Source organism: Mizuhopecten yessoensis, unplaced genomic scaffold (genome assembly GCF_002113885.1).
Source record: "Mizuhopecten yessoensis strain PY_sf001 unplaced genomic scaffold, ASM211388v2 scaffold715877, whole genome shotgun sequence".
NCBI classification, from domain to species: Eukaryota; Metazoa; Mollusca; class Bivalvia; order Pectinida; family Pectinidae; genus Mizuhopecten; species Mizuhopecten yessoensis.
In genome coordinates this window covers 40,251-59,036 of record NW_018479836.1, presented here as the reverse complement: position 1 = coordinate 59,036, position 18,786 = coordinate 40,251, and the positions used below count along the sequence as shown (strand labels likewise).

At 34.4% G+C, this 18,786-nt stretch overlaps 1 protein-coding gene across 1 annotated transcript in view; it reads left to right on the top strand.

The window, feature by feature from the left end:
• Nucleotides 1-16,085, top strand: part of LOC110441336 (glycerol kinase 2-like) — a 20,944-nt gene extending 4,859 nt beyond the window's left edge. Inside the window, exons 4-15 of the mRNA XM_021484450.1 lie at nucleotides 433-570; nucleotides 1,523-1,632; nucleotides 2,067-2,169; nucleotides 10,604-10,671; nucleotides 10,910-10,952; nucleotides 11,682-11,762; nucleotides 12,199-12,277; nucleotides 13,701-13,797; nucleotides 14,029-14,113; nucleotides 14,403-14,523; nucleotides 14,697-14,855; nucleotides 15,308-16,085. Coding sequence (XP_021340125.1) covers nucleotides 433-570; nucleotides 1,523-1,632; nucleotides 2,067-2,169; nucleotides 10,604-10,671; nucleotides 10,910-10,952; nucleotides 11,682-11,762; nucleotides 12,199-12,277; nucleotides 13,701-13,797; nucleotides 14,029-14,113; nucleotides 14,403-14,523; nucleotides 14,697-14,855; nucleotides 15,308-15,375 — 1,152 coding nt within the window. The 3' untranslated portion in view covers nucleotides 15,376-16,085. The remainder of the gene's footprint in view (nucleotides 1-432; nucleotides 571-1,522; nucleotides 1,633-2,066; nucleotides 2,170-10,603; nucleotides 10,672-10,909; nucleotides 10,953-11,681; nucleotides 11,763-12,198; nucleotides 12,278-13,700; nucleotides 13,798-14,028; nucleotides 14,114-14,402; nucleotides 14,524-14,696; nucleotides 14,856-15,307) is intronic.
• The last annotated feature ends 2,701 nt before the right edge of the window (nucleotides 16,086-18,786 follow it).

Sequence of the window (18,786 nt, the reverse complement as noted above, 5' to 3'; positions counted from 1 at the left end):
AACATTTACCAATATTTTCAAATTCTTATCCATTGATGACATGACAAGTATTGTATTTCACTTAGTTTACATGCTGATTTCCACATCACATCTAAACAATAAAATAAAGCTACCAGTATCTATGATATAACTCAGGTGACCGCTAAGGCCCTTGGGCCTCTTGTTTTACTGAGGGATTCCTTTTTCATCTGTTTCATGTGTTACATAACGTTTACTGCATACTTTTATTAGTGTATGTCAGAAAAGGGTTTGTGAGATGGATATTTGCCGATATTTTATTATCTGGTGTAATAGATGCAGTGTATAATGTCGATTGTATGATCCATGGTCTTTGGAAATTTAGGAAGAACACCAAAGACATCACTAACATTTCTCGAACCATTGTCGTTTTACATAGTAATGCCCCTTTAGATATACCAGTTTTAATTCCAGAAAGAAAGTGGTATGCCATTCACCTCCATATTCCTACCGGTAAAGTTGCCATGGATACTAGAGAACAACCCCGTAGTTAAGGAAGTCTTAAATCAAGGGAGACTACTAACAGGGACAGTCAACACGTGGATACTCTGGGTAAGGTCACCTTATCTTAGTGTTGTATTCATCCATATATATTGCAGTTACTGAAGGAAATTTCAATAATTTGGTAAAGAACGGCATTCGTTATATGCGATCAAGTTTTTTTCCCCAAACAAAAGCACTTGACTGGCAATTGGAAAATGTGGCCCACGTACGGACCTTGAATACTCTGTAAAATGATCGTATAAGCACCGCACCCACAAGCATGATTGTAGTCCAGAAGGCTGGAGGACACATTGGTTAACTATATAGTCGAGTGTTACCGACTGTGTTAGGGCAGCGCACTGGACTAGTATTTTGTAATACCGGGATTTTAATCTCAGCGGAGGCGCCTTGAAAAGTGGTTTTGGTTACCCCTAACATTTACATAAGAACGTAACTACGTTTCCTTGTGTATAGCCCGTAAGGCAACCTTTGGAATGACCATTACTTAACGTGTAGAATTCTTCTTGATGCAATGTTTGTCTCCTATTTTACCTTCGTTGTATAAGCTATTGTAGAATACTGTACCGCTGATACGGTCTACATCCAATCAGACTAACCGTTATCGAGATACATTGGCACCACGTATGCATGAAATAACATCGTACAGTTACACTTGTTACCAACGCTTTACCTACACGTACCAGTGTTCAGTAAAGATTAAAACTTCGAGATAATATTCTAATTTATATTAAAACCAATAAGTAAATGGCCAATGAATTACTTACATGTAGGATGTCTGCAGATTTGTCAACTTTATATTCATCTTACGATGTGTCCATGTGGAGCAACTATCACCAAGTTTGGTGAAGTACATACATAATGTACCTGATACTATTACTGCGAAAATAAAAAGAAACACTGCATAAAAACCAGTGTGTTTATTACTAGTGTGTTTATTACTTGTGTGTTTATTACCATTGATATGCAAACGCAAATGTGAAGGTGTTCACGTTTTTTCAAGACGCTGACTGGGGGTCCCAATGGCGGCAGCTACATGACTGACGTCACCAATGCCTGTCACACAGGATTAATGAACGTCTACACCCTCACATGGGATGCCAATACTTGCAGGTGCTATAACACAACTTTTTCCTAGAAAATATATTTATTTGCAGGAAAATCTAATACTCATTAATTTATTTTCTTGAAGGCTTGCAAATACAGAAACCGATCTTTCAAATCACACAGAGAGTTGTGAGGTAAAGATATGAAAAATATTTATTAGAATTCCAATTTATTATCTTGCACGTGAAAAACGGTTCACATAGCCCATGTTCTCTTTCTTTTCTGTTTAATCGAATGGGTGCCACTGTTGGTGCACGGAGCGCTTCCCTGTCATAGCACGTTCTCTTTCTCAAGGTTCTGATAGAATATTTTGTTTTTTGTTGTTGTAATGTCTCACCAGTTTTTGTTTTGTCTTTTCTGATTTGATTTCCTTTATTGCACTTCTGTGTTGTCACGGTGTTGTTTTGTCGTTAATAATTATTTGTTTTATTTTCACGTAGTAAATTCAACATTCCGATGTCAATTCTGCCAGATATTCACAGTACTTCGGAGCTATACGGCTACGTCAAGGAAGGACCCTTCCAGGGACTTCCTCTGTCTGGGGTAGGTACGTAATTAATATTTGTCACAAAATATCCTATTGCTTTCAATGACAATATGTCAACCTATTTTGCCTGTTTTAACGATCGGTTTTTGGACAATTATTATTCAGTAAATGTTATTTTTAGAACAATGTATGCAGTATATAATTTGTTTGATTTAATTGACGTTATTATTTATGAAATGAAATTTGGTTGTATTTCTTACCATTCAGGAGTTATAGCAAATGTGAACTTTAACTATAGCAAATGTGAACTTTAACTCTAGCAAATGTGAACTTTAACTATAGCAAATGTGAACTTTAACGATTGTAAAGAACTTCTTCCATGGTTATCTGCAGAATTAAAATTAACTTCAAAAATACAACACTCACTTCACATATCTTTTTAAAGAAAATAAACTTAATTCATTTTAACTCAACGGCCCAGACTTATATCACTTTTAATTAAGGATCTGCTCTACTGTGGTTTAGATCACGTTTAAATATCGTTTTGATATGCTGTAACAGTTTTTAGCTAAGGCGTTAGCCGCCAGCTCTTGGTATTACTTTAGTTAATGAGCTCAGATATTCATAAATGTCGATTTCACACAGACGGCCTCTAGCGGTAGTCACTGGTACTAAATTGAATCATATACCGGACCTACTGTCTTTATTATGCGTAACTTTGGACTCAAATGCACTTGAATGGCTTGTAAATATCATTACTTTTCTTTATAGAACATATGATCTTATCACAACGTCGTATTCTTATTGAAAATGCACCCTGTTTATCTCAATCGGGAACTGCTACTTGAATGTAGGTCATGCATGCTACACGCAACTTCCGGTAAAAATACTTCAGTTAATGAGCTCAGATATTCATAAACGAGACATAACGTCACCTTCTAGTAATACTAAACAAACTGCAAATAAAATCCATTACCACGGACTCAAGTTCACTCAAACGTCATTGGATATAATCTTATTCTTAGTTAGAACTAAGTATCCTTCTAAAACTTCGTATTTACTCTTGGAACTGTCGCTGGATTAACCCTTTACACGGAAATATTGTCCTGTGATTGGCTAAAATTGGTGACATTTACGTCCCTGTTTACAATTATATATTGCGTGGTCAGAGCTATGAAGCGGTCCTGTTCCAACTAACTGAGGATAATCAAAAGTGCTAATCAGTAATAATATATCTGATTCACGCTTCATATGATTATAATGTTATCAAAATATTGCATATTCGTTCATCGTTAAAATAACAAATCCTTACTAAAAACTCTAAAAAAAGAAACGACGGCCATGTTAGATCACGCGTGATGTTATCCGTTTCCTTATATGGCCTTCACGGCCAAATATAGTATTACTACTGATGCGGTCATGTTTACTACAATTTCCATATTTGGTCATGACACCCATATTTAGACGTCTGACCTATATCGGAAAGATTGAGGAAGTTTCCAACATGGCAGTCAATTAGGATTTCGCTTGCACTTGTTACGTAAACTTGATAATTTAACGAAATATAAGGCGGAGTATAACTTACAATTATGTAGGAGATCAACATAAAAAGTTCATATTACAAACCTATTAATGGATACGGATCCTGTCAATTAATTCTAAAATCGCCTCCGTGTGATTCACACCAGGCTTGCCTAACTAAAATGGGATCAACCGGCCGGGGCAGATGAGACCGGGAATCATGTTAGAACTAGCCACTGTCCTTCTCTAGTTCCATATTGGTATTCTAACCTGAAGGCTTTTTTTACCTTCGCAGTATTATCATTTTGTTCTATTTTCATCATAAGATATGCTATTGCATTTTTATATCGCCTTCTCGCTAATTACAGCTCAGCCAGAAACGAAAATATGCTCCGATAGGCCTACATTTTATATGTCTGTTGGTGTGATTTGTGTTTTTCGTTTATTGAAGTATTACCATATAACAGGACTCTTTTATTTCAATATACACAAAAACAACAACACCTTCGGAATGATTTCAGACATATACTGCGGGAAAACACGAGTGATCTCCCTTACATTTAGACATGCGCACATTTTACTTTCGTTTTGTGTAGGCCTAGACATCATTCGCAACGCGAAGCGGAAAAGACGAAAATGCAGGCGAGTGTTGACTTAATGTTAGGCATGTTGTTTAAGCAGCATTGACAATGAACAATATACATACACTTCTGCAACGTTTACCTACTACTGATTCATAAATAAGGCTATGTATCCCGATTTCGGTGACTTGTGGCCAAGCATGCGGCCGAAGCCGCAGAGAATGGCGCATGTTGTCAGCGGCGATGACAAAAAGGAAGGTGCTTCTACGGTATGTATAGCAGTTATTATGCAAAAACAAACATAATAAACGGACGTTTTACTCTAGTGAATTACAGCGTCACGAGGAACGTCTTTCTCCAGACGTGTTGCAAAATTTTCGAACTGCTTAGTTGCAAACTGATTTCACTTAAGCGTTGTTTGTGAGGATATTTGGCCTTACATTTCTTCTCATTCAGTTAAAAAAAAACATGTTATAAACATTGTATTATTAGATTCATTGTGATGTTGGCTTTCATTGAAGTTTCAATTGTTATACTACTTGATGTTTTGGAAACTTAAACAAGTATAGTAGTTCTAAATATTATGAAATGACAGAAACATTAGGCCAAACAAATTACTTGTGTTTCTACTATCAGAAAAAAATAGGGTAGGTATGTATTAGCTAGGCATTTTATTGTTAATTTGAAAAATATCTTTACTGCGCTAATATAGAGCAGGAGTTCTGACTTTAACAGTGCATATAAAAACTTAAGGGTATTGTAGAACACAAATCTGAGATAAGTCTGGTTAACCACACTGGTGTCGAACACACCAATAAGTATAGTGTGTATAATATATCATAGTTTATACACATCATATTACTATTAGTGTGTCCAGTATCTGTGGGGTTAGCATAAACTCAATATTTGTTTTAAACTTTTAATTGGCCTTATATAATGATCATTTATAGGTCAGACAGGGTTTGGTTTCCAATTCGGAAACTAGACCTGTTAAAACAGTTATCATTTGTAATTTAGAGATTAAATATTTCTAAGCAGAAAAAAATGAACTATAAATATTTTTCAACCTTTTCTGAGTTGTACAATTTTAGAGTATCTTCTGTCTGAAATCTGAACATAACTTGTTTTATGATAAATGTGTAAAACAATTCCTCATACTGGGGTAAAGTTTTTCTATATATAGTCCCAAAAACTACAGATAAAATCCTTGAGCACGTACAAGATACAAAAATATATATTTTACGTCCATTTTGCAAAACATACAACATAAGCTACAAAGACAAAACATGAGTATAATAACAGAGACCAAAATATTACAACATGGAAAAATAAAATAAAAACATGTATGTACATGTAGTATACTGTAAGCTCAGAAAAAGAGTTTATCACTTGGAAAGCACTTAATAGGCACATTGAACACGGTAAGCACATCAGCACATGGTAATTTAAGCACATTTAGAACATTTGCATACAGCACATAAAAAACAAAACCATAACATGGAAAGCTTATTAGCACATAGTAGGCACATTTGCACATTGTAAGCAAAATAAAGGAGTGCAATGGACATCTCCATGTTTCCTGGTTAATTTCTTCTTTATGGAAACAACCAGGGGAGAGTGATGTTCTGCTTCATCTTTTGTATTAATGAAAACCGTGAATATCTAAGTGCGTGTGTTTAAACTAATTTTGTTTTGTTTTTACTGGTACCTTTTTATGTACACATGTTTTACCACCTAAGGAATTAGATGTCTTAAGCCCCCATATGATGTGCTGTTATAAGTTGAATTTAATGTACATTTTGTTTATATTTAGTTCTGCTACCAAAGAGATTGACTTATTGAAATGTTTTTGAAACATTTTAATGAACTCCTCAGCTTTAATGCCTTATTTCTCACTATACAAGCTCATATTGCTATGCCTCCTATTTGTTTGAATATCATCTCTAAACATTATTGCTGGTGCAGAAATTATATGGTAACTATGTTCTATTTTAGGGGGGGAAAGCAATCAATATTACAACAGACAGGGATGGTTATTGATGGGAGAAAGGAGGATGAGAAATAGGAACTGTACCAACTCTCTCATACCTTTGAGGACTTCATGAACTTTTTCAAAAGGCTGCAAGAACTATACCAACAGTGACATGACATTTTGAAATCTGTCAGTTACTTTATAGAGGAGGAACCTCTGACTAAATCATTTTCTCTCAGACACATGAAAGCCGAGTCCACAGATCCTTCCATCAGCGAATAGTTCAAATGTAGTTCAAATGCTTTCCTCGCAAACTTTTCCTTAATGGAGAAGTCAGTGATCTTTACTTGGAACAGATTGAATCTGTGAATATTGATGCTGAAAGCCTGATGAATGTGATTGAACAGCCCCTACTTGATGCTGAAACCCTGATGAATGTGATTGAACACCCACTACTGACTAAGGGCACAAATGTTGGAAACAACGTTTGTTTTGATCAATATAACACTATGGGTGGTGGGAGCAAATTGGAAAAAAAATTAAAAGTATGTTTTTAAAGATAGAAATACTGGTCATGGCTTCCTTTTAGTTTTTGTCCAATGAATTAAAAGTCAACGCAAATGTTAAGTAGTAAAAGAAATGTAAGATCCCTGGTATACATTGTACTTTTAACAATGCTTATGATCAATATCAATAAAATAAAATAAAAGTTATAATATGTAACTTGATATTTGTTAACTTCGCTCGATTTTACTGTGTCCAACATTTGATATTAAATCTTGTGTGATATATGAGAGGGATAGCACACAAGATTGTATCAATGTCAATGAAAGCAATTATTTCTTAAGTTTTCAACCATATTTCTTGAAACTTCATTTCTAAATTTCATACATCAATTGTTCAAGACAGTTTTAAGGTCAATTTCATTCAGTCAAGGTGAAGGCTACAGCTTCACAACCTGTTCATGTACATGTGACAGAGAAATTGTCAGTGCATTCCTAACTAAGTATTCAAACCAAATTTTATAAACCTTGATCCATCATTCTCAACATTAAATCATGCACTACCTGTTTGCATATACACAAGCAACCTCAACTTTCAATAAGTCCTGTTGTCAACATTTGTTGCACAATGCTATCAGTTCTGAAACCAACAATCATGACAACTGTAATAACATAGTATGTGTTCTAGCTGGTACATTTGCAGTACTCTTTTGAAATGTATTTGAAATTAATATGTGCATCTTATTTCAAATGCTAGCCTATGAAGATGATAAAGCTGAACATATGCTATAAAGTTGTTGTTTTCTTTGTGAAGAATTTATGCAATGGAAATAGAGGGAAAATAATGTAACTCTCCTAATCTTGTGTGTGTGTGTGAGTATGTATGTTTATATTTTGTTTATCTTATTCAATATTGAAACATACAACAATGTATCATATTGAATTAGAGTGCTTTTTATATTATTTGTTCATGGGAACACAGATTCAAAATAGTTCCATTTTTCATAAGAAGAGACCTTTTCACTGCAGTGAATATGTAAAACACTTTATTTAAAAGTTTTTCAAAATTATTGAGAGACTTGTAAATTTATGGGTAGCAGTAATCCACTTGCTTATCCACAATTTAGTTTCGGCAAGTAAACATCCTTATAAATATTGTTCTGTAACAATATACACTGACTGATGCAAAATTGAAACTTGAACAAAATTCACACGTATTAAAAAGCATGCCAACCCTGGTCGATGTGCACACTTTACAAGATAACTTGCTTGAATATATATTGATCAATATACAAACTTAGACGATAAGTTCAAAGTTGAGTGAAATCCATGCCTAATTAATTAGCATACTGTACTCTGATTGGTCAATGGTTTTATGCCAAGTAACTTTGTTAGATAAGGCAAGGGTTGATATCTTATTCAACAACAAAGGCAAAGTTCAAAGATGTTCACAATCTGTGCATAATCTATTCAATGGTTTAAAATAATCAGGTATTGGTCAAAGGGGTAAATGCCAGTTTCAGTTTTTAATGTTCTATGAAATACATTGTATGGACAAAGGGAAGCAATTCCAAATTCCTATGCAAATTAATTATCCAAAGGTTTAAAATGATATATTCTAGAGGAAACTTGGTACCACTCTTCTGACAAACCTATAAAGATATACTGTACACACAAGAAGAATAACTTCACAGTGGTACACTTTTACATAAAACTTTGATTCATAACAAATTAACAGTAAATCCTTCTGTACAATATGATGGGAACTTCGTCTTTATTTTGTTCTCCATTCCAAAAATAATATATATATCTTTTGCCTTAGCTTTCAGTACTTTCAGTACTTTGATTTTTAAGCGTAAACAAATTAAGATCAATTTTAAATGTAAAGATGCATCTGAACAAAAACTTGTCAAAGTACAAGTATTGTTTGCAGATCGTTTTTACAGGTTTAAATATAGCCCAATTTCCAGCTAGTTTGTAAATATGAATTTCTTAAGCTCCACTTATCGTCAAACTTTCACCCTTTCTCACACTGGCTTAGTCACTTAAATTGCAATTGCGTCGCCGTTTTAATTGCAGCAAGATGACGTTTGCTGTGATGTTTATAGTGCTCATTATTATGAAAATGATAGGCAACATGGTGGAAAAAACTACAGTATCGGTAATGATAGGTAACATGGTGGAAAAAACTACAGTATCGGTAATGATAGGTAACGTGGTGGAAAAACTACAGTATGGGTATTAAAATGATAGGTAACATAATGGAAAAACTACAGTATCGGTAATTATAGGTAACATAGTGGAAAAAACTACAGTATCGGTAATGATAGGTAACATGGTGGAAAAAACTACAGTATCGGTAATGATAGGGAACATAGTGGAAAAAACTACAGTATCGGTAATGATAGGAATCATGGTGGAAAAACCACAGTATCGGTAATGATAGGCAACATGGCGGAAAAACTACAGTATCGGTAATGATAGGTAACATAGTGGAAAAAACTACAGTATCGGTAATGATAGGAATCATGGTGGAAAAACTACAGTATCGGTAATGATAGGCAACATGGTGGAAAAACTACAGTATCGGTAATGATAGGTAACGTGGTGGAAAAACTACAGTATCGGTATTAAAATGATAGGTAACATAATGGAAAAACTACAGTATCGGTAATGATAGGTAACATAGTGGAAAAAACTACAGTATCGGTAATGATAGGCAACATGGTGGAAAAAACTTCAGTATCGGTATCTTATTACACATTCATATAAGATGAAGCTTAATTGTTTGATGGTCCCACTGAGGACTGTAAAATTTGAAAATTAGGGGGAGGAGTAAAATAAACGGCCTTTCTGATATCTAAATATAGGCTTCTTTCTTCCATAATTTTGAAGATTGTTGTCTATATCAAAAGTGAATGTATGCGTAGATTTCTGATAACACACTTAGAATATATAGTATGAAGTTGTTCTGCTTACGATCAAGTTGGTACTTTTCACAAAGGTCACTTACTAGTAATACAAAACATTTTTATGTTTGACCGATCTTAACAACAAAAATGAGCACACTGACATATCGTTTTCTTCTTAATTTTATTTTTTCATAGTTTCCCCTTTAAAAAATGGAATAGCTAAATCAAAGTAAATAAAAAAATTGACTTTCAAGCAAAGCAGATTATTCATATTGTTTAATCTGCATTCCCTATATCTTTGGTGTCTTATATGTAATATTTCCATTTACTATCCACAATATCAAAATTATCATGTGGTACAAACTATAATATTATTTTCCCCTTCCGTATTACTTTTTTAGCCGTATTATTTCGTTTTACTATTCAAAGCAATAATTATTTATTTGTTGTCTTGTGTAAGATAAAGTTAATTATATTTGGTATTACCTAAAATGTCTTGTGTAAGATAAAGTTAATTATATTTGGTATCACCTAAAATGTCTTGTGTAAGATAAAGTTAATTATATTTGGTATTACCTAAAATGTCTTGTGTAAGATAAAGTTAATTATATTTGTTATTACCTAAAATGTCTTGTGTAAGATAAAGTTAATTATATTTGGTATTACCTAAAATGTCTTGTGTAAGATAAAGTTAATTATTGGTATTAACTAACATGTCTTGTTTACTGCTGCATTTTGATAGAGTTGTCATCAACATTGTAGCTATATCAATACATCGTTTAAGATGAAGGTGTTTACTACCTCTGGATTTCATTAGAATATATAAAATGGTTTTGGTATATGTTCCATAAATAAAAAACATAGAACTCACTCTGATTAAGGTACATTCCTGAAGTGTTGGTGCTAATGTCATTTAGTGGTAGTACGAATATGCAATAGGAATGTAAAACAATCCTCTTAGCACTTATTGATCCAAACGTTTATTATGCGTTTCCTTACAGATGCTTGGTGACCAACCGGCTGCGACGACTGGCCAGCTGTGTTTTAAACAAGGGGAGTCAAAATGCACGTAAGTGAAAACAATAATATTAGAAAGTGATGATGTACATGTGGTCACTTATTTCGCCTCTTTGCAAAGCATGTTACTTGAGTCAAGTTCTTGGTTAATCCAGAGGTAAATCCACCTACATTATTTTCCAAATAATGAAACCATTGCATGCCGGCTTTTCTCATCAGTGTACAGGAATTTGGTTTTGTGTGCTGCTGCTGTCGTTGAATTGTTCGATATTTGCCATTTTGTGTTGTAGATATGGCACCGTTGCGTCACTGAACATCAATACGGGAACAACGGTAATATCGACCACAATATATCCGAATTTTTAAAATGTACTATAAGTAAAGCATAGCTATTCACTTAGTATTGTAAGGTGCTCACGTCACCTATTATGTATCCCAGAGTGCGATATCCATTGGACAATGTGCAAAAGTGAGACATTACATTTATGTCCTAAATATATTACAGATATCATCATAATTCAAACATTGGAATACTCGTACAAATAGACGACTTTCAAAACCCTTCACTTCAAACAGATTTTTCATACAATCAAGTATATCTGTCTCTAACGAAACTCACATACACATATGCTGATACACACATATCCTGATACACACATATCCTAATACACACATATCCGGATACAAACATATCCGGATACACTCATATCCGGATACACACTTATCCTGATACACACAGATCCGGATACACACATAGCCTGATACACACATACCCGGATACACACATACCCGGATACACACATACCCGGATACACACATATACTGATACACACATATTCTGATACACACATATTCGGATACACACATATCATGATACACACATATCCCGATACACACATATCCTCATACACACATATGCTGATACGCACATATCCTGATACTCACATATCCTGATACGCACATATCCTGATACACACATATCCGGATACACACATATCCTGATATAAGAGGGCAAGTTTTCCTGTTTGCTTTCATCATTGTTGAATTCTTATACATTGTTAGGTCGTTACATCAGGTCATGGACTGCTTACCAGCCCTTTGTACCAGTTAGGGAAGAGGAGTCCTGCCGTCTATATGCTGGAGGTATCATGGTTACCATATTCTATATTGAATGAAAACCAGATAAAAGATATTAGCCAGGTAGCATTGGACTATTAGTTAGCTGCTGACAAGGCAGTTCCTCATAATTTCTCAAAATTGTATTGATTTATCTATCATTTAATGTAAGTGTCAAGTGTATGATTGTATACATTGTTTATCTATGTATTGTAAACGCTTGAGAGTGGCTTATTCTAGCTAGATAGGGCTCGATATCAAATGTCGTATACATTTTATTTATTTATAAGTTGATTTGTGGTTACAAGCAATTTAGATTTTAACATACAATTGAAATTACGTCAATAGAATATATTTTTGTATAATTCAAATTGAACTTTATGTCACGTTTTCAAGCATCATCAATAGTTTGTTCGTTAAAGAAATCGGACATGTTTTATCATTCCTATATACGTATTCACAGGGAGTGGTGGCGTCCTGTGGAAATGTCGTTAAGTGGATCAGGGACAATCTAGGAATGATCACGAAAGCATCTGAAATAGGTACATATAATCAAGTTATCAAACGTTGATGGTTATTATTTGACGTCGTGTTCAAGTTTCGTTTATATATAGCGTCAACGATATCCTAAAGTATTGAAATGTATCAATGGATAAAAATCTTGTTCATCAAACAGCTTACCAAAATCACCTGAGATCGGTAGTATAAAACGACTATTTTTCATGTTTTTTTTTAAAGAGGAATAGGTAATCCTGAAAAGCAATCCCAAGCAAGCACTTTTGGTAAGGAAGCACTGCATGAAGTTTGAGTTTGATCGGCCAAAGGAAACTCAAGTTATCGCACGAAAACCTCTGTGCGGACGACGTGTAATTTCACGAATTCTTTTAGCTCGAAATGCTCTGACATTTTTACTCGAGCTTTCAGACAAATTATTGATATAGTCGTTATTTATTCTAGAAGGATACCTTTTGCTTTGCTGCGGACATATTGACAACGTACATTAGGCAATATTACATAACGCCATGTGTTACAAAAATAATGTTTAGCCTTTCCAAGAACACGTAATATAATTTGACCTTGACTAGCTTAAAATAGAGGCTACAGGTAAGGGCGATCAAGATGTTTTAAAATGTAGAAAACAAAAGCTAGACTCGAATTTTTGGTTTCTTTAAATATATGCAATTATCAAAGGTGTATATTGGTGTTATTTTAGAGATACTGGTTGTACATAACACCAGATACATATTCATCGAAAGTATGTCAACATCAATTTCCTCGGAGAATGTAATATCAAAAAATTGTCCAATCGTTTTGTTTTCCCGTCAGAAATCTTGTGTTAGAAACGTCTGTTTTCAAGTGATCACAGTTTAAAAACCCACAGAAACACTGTATTATCCTTTCGTTTTTGTGTCGCCTGCGAAAAGCTGGTGACACATAGGTATTGCTATGTCGGTGTCGGCGTCGTCCGCACAGAGGTTTTCGTGCGATAACTTGAGTTTCCTTGGGCCGATCAAACTCAAACTTCATGCAGTGATTCCTTACCAAAAGTGTACCAAAAGTGATTGTTTGGGATTGCTTTTCAGGTCCGAAGGTCAAAGGTCAAGGTCACTGTTACTATAAATAGAAACTCTGTTTTCGTGCGATAACTTGAGTTTCTTTGGGCCGATCAAACTCAAACTTCATGCAGTGCTAAGCAAGTCCTGCGCAGGCGACACCTCTACTTCCGTGGAATTCTTGTTTAGTTACAGATACATATTAGCCAAAACAAAGACTAGCTAGGAAAAAGTTAGATGTACAGATATAATCACCCGTCATGTGTTGTAAGTTAATACTGTACAATGTAAATATTTTATAATACTGTAAGACGATACAATGTACAATATATAAGAAAAAAGGTACATTTATTAAAGACATACATGTATTTTACATATACGTATACATGTACGACCCCGTTTCTGGTTTCAGAAGAACTAGCCTGCACTGTAGAGGATACAGACGACTGTTATTTCGTGCCTGCTCTTGAGGGTTTCTTCTGCCCCTACTGGACGGATGATGCTAGAGGGTAATACAATTTGCTGTTGACTATTTTATTCGGGTAGCTGAAAGGACTATAGAGATAACAATAAGTATTAGATTAAGAATATGTTTACACATCAGTGTGTTTTGATAGTGATCTAATCAACTGTTAACAATAAAACGCAGCCATTGGTACATTTTTGCTTTGTTCTGAAAATTTAATTGGTACTATTATTAGAAATATGAAATAAATAGCACATGTATATTTCTATTTAAGCGTTATTTGCGGTCTCAATATGAATACTACCAAGGCACATATATGTCGAGCAGCGTTGGAATCAATCTGTTTTCAGGTCAGAAAGGTGAGCCATAATAAATTTACATTCATATGAAATTTATCCTGGTACATAAATAGGTAAACGAAATAATGTCAACAAAACTAATTGAAATATATACAAATAATATGCCTTAATGTGACTTCTTACTGTGTGACATTTAGTAGCATATATTTGTCTAGTTGATTCAAAGAATATATAACAGATTAAATCACTGAATTTATTCTAAATGAAAAACAAAATTCCACATATCTACAAAATATTGAACAATATTTGCATTTGCTTACTGCTACGTTTATATGTTTGTACTGTATAGTTATTAGAAATTGCCGCAGACGAAAGTGGGTTTCCGATACCTTCCCTCAAGGCAGACGGAGGAATGGTAGTTAATACGTTTTTTATGCAGATGCAGGCTGATATCCTAGGAGAAAATGTAGGTATGTTCCTGTAACAAACACAGTTTAATCTATCAATGTGAGTGCGCTATCTTCAGACTATACGTTAGTTTATTTTGAATATGTTACTATCCTTTATTTCACAATCACGAGTTGAGCTATTGTAAGGTCGGGGAAAATTATATTTGTTCTGTTATTTATCATTAACGTTTCAGTACGTCCGGCTATGAAAGAAACGACCTCATTTGGGGCCGCATTAATGGCAGGAGCGGCTGATGGTATGGACGTATTCCGGATAACGGAGGATCGCCTTGGTCTCGAAGTAGAGTTCCCACAAAAATATGATGTATTTGAAAAGTCTATTTCTGCAGAAGGTTTGTTTGCAGAATATCCGTCCATTGAATAAATCGATGCGAAACATAAATATTTACAGTTAATTTTTTTTTACATTGTCAAATTCTCACAATTTAAAGATTTTCAGTGTTATTTAGAATGACTAAAAATCTGTATATATCTATACATCATTTTTCTTAAAAACCTGTATTTGTGTAATACCATGTTCGAAGAAATCTGCATGTATCATAAAATATCTCCTGAGTGATTAAAACAAGCGTAAATTTGTCTTTCCGTTCAAATAGGAAGCATTAAATTACAAAATGTTTCTAAAGAAGTTATTCATATAATTCATATGAATACGTGTGACGTATATTGCTCAGAAGCAAAATAACTACATAACCGGTATATGTTTTGACGATTAGGAGTGACCTTTAACGCATACATTAATATCAGTCAATAACCTCATATGTGATTATCTTTTTTCTTTCAGTTCTAGAAAAGAAGCTAAAACGATGGGAAAAGGCTGTCCAAAAATCATTTGATTGGATGAAGGAATGACTCAAACAACTTAAAATTCTCTTTTTTTTAATGTAATTAGCGAATGTCGTTTCTTAAGGGATTCAAATAATCAACCATTACGACGTGGCTTTATTGGAGGTTTAGCGTCAGTCTTAGGCTGGCTTTATTGGAGGTTTAGCGTCAGTCTTAGGCTGGCTTTTATTTTTGGAGGGACTTTGTTAATTCTGTAACGTTTGACAAGGGAAACCGCATAACAGTTATGACAAAAAACTAAGGTTTTTATTGTTCTCTATTTCCATTTTTAATTTATCAAATCACTTCAAATGCAAAATCTTGTTTCATGGTGGCAGGTTTTATATAGTCGAAAATTAAATGAATGGGAGGACACCAATTTGTATGTTACCAATGCATTTTAATTACATATTACATAAATTGAACACAAACGAAAAATAAGCATCAAATTAATTTTCAGACAAAAAAGAAATTACTTTCCTGGGAGTCCGGAAATTATTTACAGTGAAAGGAAACGCATCTTTACTTATCATGTACCTACTTGAGCTTACCTGAGTTTTGTTTAAACATTCCATTCATGATAGTTTACTTCGTTTATTTGCCGTTTACTATTTCCTTTGTAGAGAGAGAGAGAGCAAGAGAGAGAGAGAGAGAGAGAGAGAGAGAGAGAGAGAGAGATTGTGTATTTTACGTTTTATTTCTTTAATGTTTCTGTTGTGTTGTGAATAAAGTGTACATATCAGTCCAATAATTGTCAGAGTTAAATTACATTGTAATGTTTAGTTGTGTGCAGTAACCGATGAAATGAGGAAATAGTATGATGATAGAAGATCGTGGCATTGAAATAAGTAGGGAGATTAAATGCTAGTTGATATCAAATTTAATTTGAATCTTAAAGCGTTTTCCATATGTTGAAATCACATTTGAATACTTAAAAATGTGTGAACATTTGTAAATATATGCATTTTTCAATTATGACTCAAAATATTCATTACCGAAAATTAAGGGATTAAGCCAATAATGTAACACAGTTTTACTCCGCCTGTATTTCTTAGCTGACGTAATGTGTGTACTGTAGAGTTATGTCGTGTTTTACTCCGCCTTTATTTCCTAGCTGACGTGTAATGTGTGTACTGTAGAGTTATGTCGTGTTCTACTCCGCCTTTATTTCCTAGCTGACGTAATGTGTGTACTGTGGAGTTTTATAGTGTTTTACTCCGCCTTCATTTCCTAGCTGACGTAATGTTTGTATTGTGGAGTAATGTCGTGTTTTACTCCGCCTTTATATCATAGCTGACGTTATGTGTGTATTGTGGAGTTATGTTGTGTTTTACTCCGCCTTTATTTCCTAGCTGGCTTAATGTGTGTACTGTGGAGTTATGTCGTGTTTTACTCCGCCTTTATTTCCTAGCTGACGTAATGTGTGTACTGTGGAGTTATGTCGTGTTTTACTTCGCCTTTATTTCCTAGCTGACGTAAAATGTGTACTGTGGAGTTATGTCGTGTTTTACTCCGCCTTTATTTCCTAGCTGACGTGTAATGTGTGAACTGTGGAGTTATTTCGTGTTTTACTCCGCCTTTATTGCCTAGCTGACGTAATGTGTGTACTGTGGGGTTATGTCGTGTTTTACTTCGCCTTTATTTCCTAGCTGACGTGTAATGTGTGTACTGTAGAGTTATGTCGTGTTTTACTCCGCCTTTATATCCTAGCTGACGTGTAATGTGTGTACTGTGGAGTTATATTGTGTTTTACTCCTTCTTTATTTCCTAGCTGACGTAATGTGTATACTGTGGAGTTATGTCGTGTTTTAATTCGCCTTTATTTCCTAGCTGACGTAATGTGTGTACTGTGGAGTTATATTGTGTTTTACTCCGTCTTTATTTCCTAGCTGACGTAATGTGTGTACTGTGGAGTTATTTCGTGTTTTACTCCGCCTTTATTTCCTAGCTGACGTAATGTGTGTACTGTGGAGTTATGTCGTGTTTTACTCCGCCTATATTTCCTAGCTGACGTGTAATGTGTGTACTGTGGAGTTATGTCGTGTTTTCCTCCGCCTTTATATCCTAGCTGACGTAATGTGTGTAATGTGGAGTTATGTCGTGTTTTACTCCGCCTTTATTTCCTAGCTGACGTAATGTGTGTACTGTGGAGTTTTATTGTGTTTTATGCACAATGAATTTATGTGACCACTGTGCAGTTATATGGTGGTAGGTTCGCAAAGGATTTCTGTAACCTTTGTGCAGTCATATTGTTTTAGATTCATAAGGGATTTATGTGACTACTTTGCAGTTATATTGTGTTATTGTGTTATTCCGTCTTTGCGTTTTGCAGAGTTATTTTCTCTGGGGAGCAGGTATTGATTGTAACGTCATTGGTTTGCGTGAGAAAATTACGTCGTTTTCTCAAAATTTGATGACGTTACTCTCACAAACAAGTGACGCCACAATCAATACCTGCTCCCAAGAGAAGATAACTCTGCAATACGCAAAGACGGAATAAGCATACGTGATTTATGTGATCACTGTGCAGTTACATTGTTAACTCACCTGGTCCGACGTCCGTCCGTCGTCCGTACGTCAACAATTTCTTTAAACGACTTCTTCTTTTTAACCACTGATTGGAATTCAACTAAAGGGCCTGTTTCCAGTAATGTTAATTCTCCATAGGAGCCTGCCCCCGTATTTCTTATCTAGCTCAACTACTGTTTTTTTCTTTTCCGAATAATAATTTTACACCTTTCCGACACCCAGATTTCATAATTTCAGTGAAAATGTATTTTTATAAAGTTGTCAATTTCAGCATCAAAGACATAAGTTCGTAAATAAAAGAAGGTTATCTCGAAATTGTAATTCGCAACATAGTATAAATTTCTTTTGATAAATATTTCCAAAACATCGTGTTTATTCATAAAACATAAAAAAAAAAATTTCTCGGATGAAAATGCACTTGCAGAGACACAATTATGAAGAAAAATGCCATAAAATTGCAATTTTCTCCCGTTATATAGTTTTGGATGCAAATTTCCATCAGAAAATCGGATAGAGCTTTACTTGTTTCATATGTGTACCAAAAATCAGCTAATTCCATGTGGTGGAACGTTCTCATATCGCCGCCTGAATGTGGTTGTAAATTGAAAGAAAAGGGGAAATGAGTAACAACCTTGTCTGAAACCCTATTATATAGCTTATTATATACAAACTTTTATATTGAATATCAGAGCGGATATTTTCATGACAGTTTTATGATGTGTAACGACTAAATAAACAGTATCGATATAAAGATTTACACTGAGGACACCCTGATACATGAATACTGTTCTATCTCAAGTTGTCCTCTTCTGAATTTTCTGATCGTGTGGCCTTGTACATTTATCCGTATCTTCTTGTCTTTGTCTATACGTTTACGGAATCATTGACTCGACGCTAGCTATTCTTGTC